Source organism: Fulmarus glacialis, unplaced genomic scaffold (assembly GCF_000690835.1).
Source record: "Fulmarus glacialis isolate BGI_N327 unplaced genomic scaffold, ASM69083v1 scaffold31531, whole genome shotgun sequence".
NCBI classification, from domain to species: Eukaryota; Metazoa; Chordata; class Aves; order Procellariiformes; family Procellariidae; genus Fulmarus; species Fulmarus glacialis.
The window spans coordinates 634-7,858 of NW_009192658.1; the positions used below are offsets into that span (position 1 = coordinate 634).

Here is a 7,225-nt window from a genome sequence, read left to right on the forward strand (position 1 = left end):
GCTGGCTCGTGTGGCTTTCCCATTCCTCCCTGCAGTCATTGTCACCCTGCGTGCTTTATTTTTAGTTCTAGGCATTGGCATGATCACTTTAGGCAGAGCTGGCGAGGTACGCGGGCAAGCCAGACATCTGATACACGCTTTCCTATAGAGCACCCTGCGAGTCACAGCTTTGTTCCCAGTTTGGTGGCACGGGATCTGGGGATCTTGTGTGTAGCGAGCGCAGTGATGAAGCTTGACGCGTGTGCCGGCATTGTGGAGTAGTATCAGAGCCCCAGGGTCAGCAGATGGGGTAGCGTTTGAACCGGACCCTCTGTTTTCACGCAAGGTCCTCCACTTGTCAACAGCACAAGTGTACCTGGTACAGTTTGCTGTGGTGGGGACATCCTATGGCTGATCAGATTCACTGCACGCTGCCTTCTCGCAGGGGCTGGCTGTGGCTTTGTGCTAAAAATGCTGCTGTTTTGCGCGTGTCAGCTGAGAAGAGGTGGCTGCCTGCTCTCCCTGTGCTGAGCACAGAGAAACGTTGCTTTTCTTTGATCACAGGTGGGGAAGATCCATCTTCTCACAGCTGATGTTTGCACTTCTCCAAATAACTCGCTTCTTGCTTTGAAAATTGATCTGGAGATGTCGGGGAAAAGCTTGGAAAATCCCCTGGTTTTAAAGGTGCTTGGAACAGATGCAGCCCCCTACCTAGCTTCTGCACAGCAGAAGCAGCGAGATGCAGCTCCGCAACTCAAATAAAAGCATTAGATCTGTGAGAAAGGCCTCTTTCAAAACGCACGAGACATCGTCTGACTTCTGAGCAGGCTTTGGCGTACGCCGTGCTGCCAGGCCGGGTGCTAGGCAGAGAGTACAGGTAGCATGTTAGAAAGGCGTGGGTCAGGCCTGTTAAATAAGCAGATGGCGAAGCTCAGGGCCATGCTTTCTTCCTCTAGCCTGAATTATAGATGCTTTTTACTCTTCCCTCACCTGAATGCCAGTTTGTGACTGGGAAATGTGGGGGCTGGGAGTGTGGGTGATTCTGCCAGTGGTGCTCTCACTTGGAGAAAACTGTGAGTCTGCTTCCTTCTGGGTGGAGAGGGGAGGTTTGCTTCCCATTAGAGATCTCTGGGCAGAGGGTGCTGCCTGAGCATGACAGAGCTGGAAGCAGGGGGGGGGTGTTGTCAGGCCTGGGGTGTGGGGGCTCTCAGAGGACACATGTAAATGATCTTTCTGAGTGGTTTCCAGCCATGGGGAAGGGCTGCCAGTGTGAGCACTGGGCAGTAAGCTGGACAATCTGTACCAGCTGAAGCTGAAATTAGGCTTGGAGGGGTTAGAAACTGCTTTGGATCAATTGGGTGCCTTCATGCCTATGTTTATGGTTGGACTTTGCATTCTTTTTTAGCATGTGGATATGGAAAACTCCTATCTCTGTGGATACTTGAAGATTAAAGGCCTTACAGAGGTGAGTGTTTACTGCAAAACAGCAAGAAAAGGTGCTGTGTAAAGGGTTTTCTTTTTCCTGGTGGGGTGGGAAAAGCCACCACTAATAGGAAGCGGTGTAAATAGACTAAATTTGACCACTAAGTAGTTTAATAGCTTCAGTCTGTCATTCTTGGCATGTTGAGCAAGTACAGTGAGCTTTGATGGGAGTCCTGAACGAGGGACACTTATCTGGCGTCCCTTAAAGTCTGAACAGAACCGAGTCTGACCCTGCAGTCAGCTTTAGGCACTCTAAAGTGGTGTTGCTGAAAGAAAATAAACCAGGACCCAAACAGTCAGATCTTTATGTGCTTCCTTCCCTATCTGTCCTCTAAGATCTGCTCGTGGTGTCGGACAGTCGGTGAGAACTGTCTCCCAGGGCGATGCTTCTTTCGGTCGCAGCGCACCACATGTCTGTCATTACACAGGAGCGCTTGGAGCTGCTATTCCCTGCTTACCCCAGCTGACCCTGCTATTCCCTGCCTGCTTTCTCCCAATTTGGTGCTGATGCAAAGCTGAAGAGGAGCACCTTCTCCCTGGTGGGGTGGCTTAATCCAGCCCTTGGGCTTTGTAGCAACCGCCGGGTATCCGCTGGGGAGTGATGCTGGCTGTAAATGGTCACTTGTGATCATCCAGCTAGGAGGTTCCCCACAGTCCAGCTCTGACACGGCTTCTTCTGATTTCATGAAGTGAATAGAGAGGCAGAGAGAGGCTGGAATAAGAGGGTGGAGGCTGTGCGTGCATACGAGTCAGACTTTAAGATGTGTGAGGCAGGACGAGTCAGAGTGGTGCTTGGAGGGATGGGAGCACAGGCCTTGGATTGCCTGGAGTTCTTGCTGTGAGGTGCCGCTTTTTGCATGCACCTTTATCTGCGTTTGAGTTTCTGTCTCTAGATGACAAATGTTCTGACCTCTTGTACGTCTCTGTTCTCTCCTAGGAGTACCCAACCCTCACCACTTTCTTTGAAGGGGAAATAATCAGTAAAAAGCACCCTTTCTTAACACGCAAGTGGGATGCTGACGAAGACGTGGATCGTAAACACTGGGTAAATAAATCAGGGGGGCAGATGCAGTCCTGGCTGAGCGATTGGTTTGGAGGTGAGGTGTAGCGTGTGCCCATGCGAGAGCTGTCAGAAGGGCCTGGAAACCTCTCCTTTTTGGGCATCTCCCTCCTTCTCCCATTGGGATCTTTGCAACTAGAGGTCCCTTCAGCGGACTATTGGCTGTGATCCATGAGAAGGGAGGGGGTGTCTTGCTTTCCGCTTGCTGGCCCTGGAGTTGGAAGGGAGCAGGAGCAATCCCTGTCTCTTGACCCCCCTAGGAGAATACGCTCCTTATTTTGAAGACTCATTGCAAAACGGAGTGGAGAAGGGGAGAGGTGCCCCTCTAGCACAGGCAGCACCATTGGTACCTGTGTCTCAGCCACCTCAGCCCTCTGCTCAGGACCGGGTGTGTCTGCCATGGTGCTCTGGATCAGGGCCACAGCAGCCAGCTGATCGTCTCCCCACCTTGACCTTCGCTGTTCGCCAGACTTTGATGTTTATTATGTTTCTGTCAAAATATCTTCCTCTGGAAGTGTAGGAGCTTCTCCAGCTGGGCTGAATATGGCTGGCGATGTCTCTGTGTTCCCCTGTGCTAGTCCTGGGGTGTGTGGTTAGCACTGCTCCAGGGGAAAAATTTGGTGAGCCTGTTCCATAGCAGTTCTTCCCTCCTAAACAGCAGCTGGCACTAGTGAGCTCTACTCCTGGAATAAGCATTCTGGTTTTTTTCTTTTCCTTTTTTGTTTCAGGGGAAGTTCCAGGCTTTTTACCAGTATGCAAAAACATTTAACTCTGATGACTTTGATTATGAGGATCTGAAAAATGGGGACTATGTCTTCATGAGATGGAAGGTAAACTCCACGTGTCTCCTTCTCTGATGAGCTGGTTACAAGTGACTGACAGAGGCTTGTGGTGCCTGAAAGCTTTTTCAGCAACGCTGGTTTAATGAAAGATCTGACCCTACTAACCTCGTAACCCACCATGCTTGCAAATTCCAGTGTGACTCCTGTCTAGCCAGCTAATTGCGTCCTTAAGGGCTGCAGTCATGGCTAAAAACACAACAGGAAAATCTTGCTTGGTGATGCTCCGGAGGATGAGAGAATTGGTGTCTTTGGTCCCTGTGCGGGCCCTGTGTGTTTGATGCAGACTGGCCAGTTTGCACCCCTCTGCTCTTCAGCTGGATCGATTCCTCCCTCTTTACAAAAGCTTTGTGCAGCTGTGATGGGAGGAAATCATAGAATCACAGAAAGGTTTGGGTTAAAGGGACCTTTAAAGATCATCTAGTACGTGCTCCCTCCCCTGCCGTGGGCAGGGACATCTTCTGGTTGCTCAAAGCCCTGACCAGCCTGACCTTGAACCCTTCCAGGGGATGGGGCATCCACAACTTCTCTGGGCAATCTGTTCCAGTGTCTCACCACCCTCATAGTAAAGAATTTATTCCTTATATTTAATCTAAAGCTCCCCTCTTTTAGTTTAAAACCGTTACCCCTTGTCCTATCACTACAGGCCCTGCTAAAAAGTCTTTCTCCATCTTCCTTATAAGCCCCCCGTAAGTATTGAAAGGCTGCAATAAGGTCTCCTCGGAGCCTTCTCTTCAGCAGCTCTGATTCCTGATTTTACAAATTGGCTTCTGGTTTGCAGTGGGTGGGTGTTGAACTGAAACTGATCTTGTGCACTCTTTAAAACTGGTTCTGTTCTCAGTTGTCTGCTTCCTTGTAAGATGCCTACAGTGGCAGGTGGTGAAAGAACACGCTGGTCTCTGTGGTCTGGGCTGCTGCGAGTGCAGGGAATGCTCAGCCAGGGGTGCCTTCGTGTTGATGGGTGCCAATATTCACTTTGGGAGGGCAGATTGAGGGTGGGGGTATTATTTGACCGGCATTTTAAAATACGGTCTGTGTTTTGTGTGCAGGAACAGTTCCTAGTCCCAGATCACACTATCAAAGACATCAGCGGTGCTTCCTTTGCTGGTTTCTATTACATCTGCTTCCAGAAGTCAGCAGCATCTATAGAGGGCTATTACTACCATAGGAGTTCAGAATGGTAAGGAAGCTTCCTGCGGACCGAAGCGTGGCTCCTCAAACCAAGCAGTGACTCCTCTTCTGCTTGCCTGCAGCCTTGGGAGTGTCCAGGCGGTGCTTCTCTGAGCTGGGAAGGAGGTTCAAGTCTGGCGGCAGGACCTCAGGGCAAAAGGGAGGGGGTGCATGCCATGCCTGGCCAGAGCAAGCTAGTGCAGCCCATTCGTGTGGTATAAAGTGCTGCCCTTTTTGTACGGCTGGGGATAATCGGGCTGGCAACATGGCGCAGGGGAGATACGAGGTCTGGAGATGTGCTGTGGCCCAGTGAAGCGATGGTCTGGTGCGTCAGTGAGGTACCTTGGGAGGCAGACACCAGCTGTGGTTCACTAAAAGCATCCCTCCAGAAGCCTGGTCTCCGGTCATAGAATCATTAAGGTTGGAAAAGACCTCTAAGATCATCGAGTCCAAATGCTTGCAGAGCTTGCCTGCTCCTGCCATCCTGTGGGGACAGGCAAGACAGCCTGGCCTCGTGTGCAGGGTTTTGCTGCTTCGGTTTGTGCTTTGCTCAGTGATTCAAGCTTTGAGCTTCTCCATGCCTTGACCCTTCAGAGGATGTCAGAGGGGCCTTCGAGAAGGAGCTTGGTGCTTTCTCGCATATAACAGCTTGGCTGTTGCTCCCTTCAAGCAGAAATCTTGTTAGGCCAGTGCTTTGTAGCCCATGGTCCTTGGGGTGTTGCTGTAAGACACAGGGAACAGAGTTAATTGTTTGGTTTCTTGTTAAAGCCATGTGACAAGTAGCTGTGGAGAGCTCTTTTCCCTCTGACAGCCTTGGATATTTGTGATGTGCAGCAAGTGAATCTGTAGGGTGGCTGGAAGCTCTCCCGGGGGAGAGAAGGTACCTGGGAGGCTTTCAGACGAATCCCCTCAAGCTAAGCTTTGAAAGACCTGAGTGTAATTTGCGGTTGTCGCAAACACCGTTTGAACATGAAAGTTGTTGAACTTCAAAAGGTGTCCAAAAACCACAGTCAGCCCACCTCGAACACAGCCTGGCTGCAGGTACCTCAAAGGCACGGGAATGGAAATGAGGAACAATGCCGAGTCCTCACGGGGTTTTGGCATCACGGGTAAGTGGGTGTTGGGTGCCTGCACACCTCTGAGACTTGACTCTGAGACTATAAAGGGGAAGAGAAGAGCCAGGATGTCTGCTCTGTGACCTGCCAAGCAGGAGCCGTTAGCGCTAGGGGAGTTCTGTTGCTCTATGTAATCCTCTCATCTGTCTTTTCCGTCTCTCCAAGGTATCAGTCTTTGAATTTAACTCACGTTCCTGAGCACAGCGCTCCTATCTACGAATTCCGATGACAGCTGTCCAGAACTGATACCGCACAGAAGCAAACCGGGCAGGAGAGCATGGTCTGCCAGGAGAACTGTGTCCCTGTTGGAGCACGGGAATGCACGCTTCTCTCCTGCCCCTCGGACTCGTGAGAGAGAGCCTGAATGTTAACCCACCCAGCCCAAGGAGCGTGGCTGCTGGAGCTTGATTCTCCCTCCTGTCGAGTGGCGATTTGATCTTTAATCTGGTTTTAAGCTACCTTTAAATGCACTTTCTTATTGCACAGCTAGTTTCTCTATCACTGAAATTCCTCCCAGCTCTCCTCTGGAAGCTGTTTCTCAGTAGCTGGAATCAGTGGTCTGTCGTCTGAGTAATATGAAGATATAAGCTCGGTGCTTATATTTTCATTGTTACAGCCTGATATGGGTTGAAATCGCCAGGACTCAGGTTTGTTGCCAGATTGCCAGCTCTGATGCTTCCAGAGCCGGGTCCCGTGTGTGAGGCTCTGCTTGGCAGGGAGCTGCTCAGCTGCAGAGTCTGTTGGGGGAGTGTTGGCTGAGACAGATAAGGCTTGAATGAGTCTTTGCTTCGCACTGGCTAACGAGGTTAGCCGGAGCTGCAGATCTTTCAGGAACACCAGCCCTTTGGAGCTGGGAGCTGTTCCGGTGTCTGGATACGCCACTGGGAATTAATTTGATGTATGGACTTCCAGGCTCTCAGTAAAGTGGATCTGAACTCTGCTTATAGGTGTATATTTGCTCTTCACTTAAGTTAAGGGTAAAAAAGAAAAAAAACAAAAAAAAGACTTTTATTAAAAAAAAAATATTTTTATGGTTCCTTTTCTGAAGGACCCTATGGCAAATGCACAAGTACTCAATTACATTTTACCGTTTTCACATTGAAAACCGGGAATGTCTGCGTTAGTTTTTATATATGTATATGTAATCAGCTAGCCGCTTTGGGAAAGTAATTGGAGTGCAAGTGTTGAGCGGCGTCACAGGGACAGCTCTGGGACTGTTCAGCATTTGTACTCACTCTTCCTGCTTCACCAACACCACTGCTTGATATCTTTTTACAAGGCAAGAAAAAGAAAAGAAAAAAAAACCAACAAAAAAACCCCAGTAGCTCTCCTCTGACTTTGAAATGTTTCAAGTGATATAACTTAAGGCTTGTGTGCCAAAGTGTGTGTGTATGCGCGTGTGGTTTTTTTTTTAAAGACATTTTAAAAGTTGGCCTCAGTTGTATATTTAATGTGACAGTCCCACCTGCGGGGCTTTTGTGAAAGTTTAGTTTGCATTTTTCTGGCTATTTTAAAAACAACCCTCTTAAAGCAGGCTTGTGTCACGCGCTAACCGGGTGGGTGTTGAGAACGGGTTTGCC

At 49.6% G+C, this 7,225-nt stretch overlaps 1 protein-coding gene across 1 annotated transcript; it reads left to right on the forward strand.

Moving 5' to 3' along the window:
- Positions 1 to 1,384: 1,384 nt before the first annotated feature.
- GID4 (GID complex subunit 4) lies at positions 1,385 to 6,583 on the forward strand (the record flags this gene model as incomplete). Its single annotated transcript, XM_009587170.1, has 5 exons — positions 1,385 to 1,444; positions 2,399 to 2,506; positions 3,250 to 3,351; positions 4,410 to 4,540; positions 5,811 to 6,583. Coding segments are annotated over 5 exons (465 nt in total), but the record flags the coding sequence as incomplete, so codon positions are not given.
- Between the last annotated feature and the right edge of the window lie 642 nt (positions 6,584 to 7,225).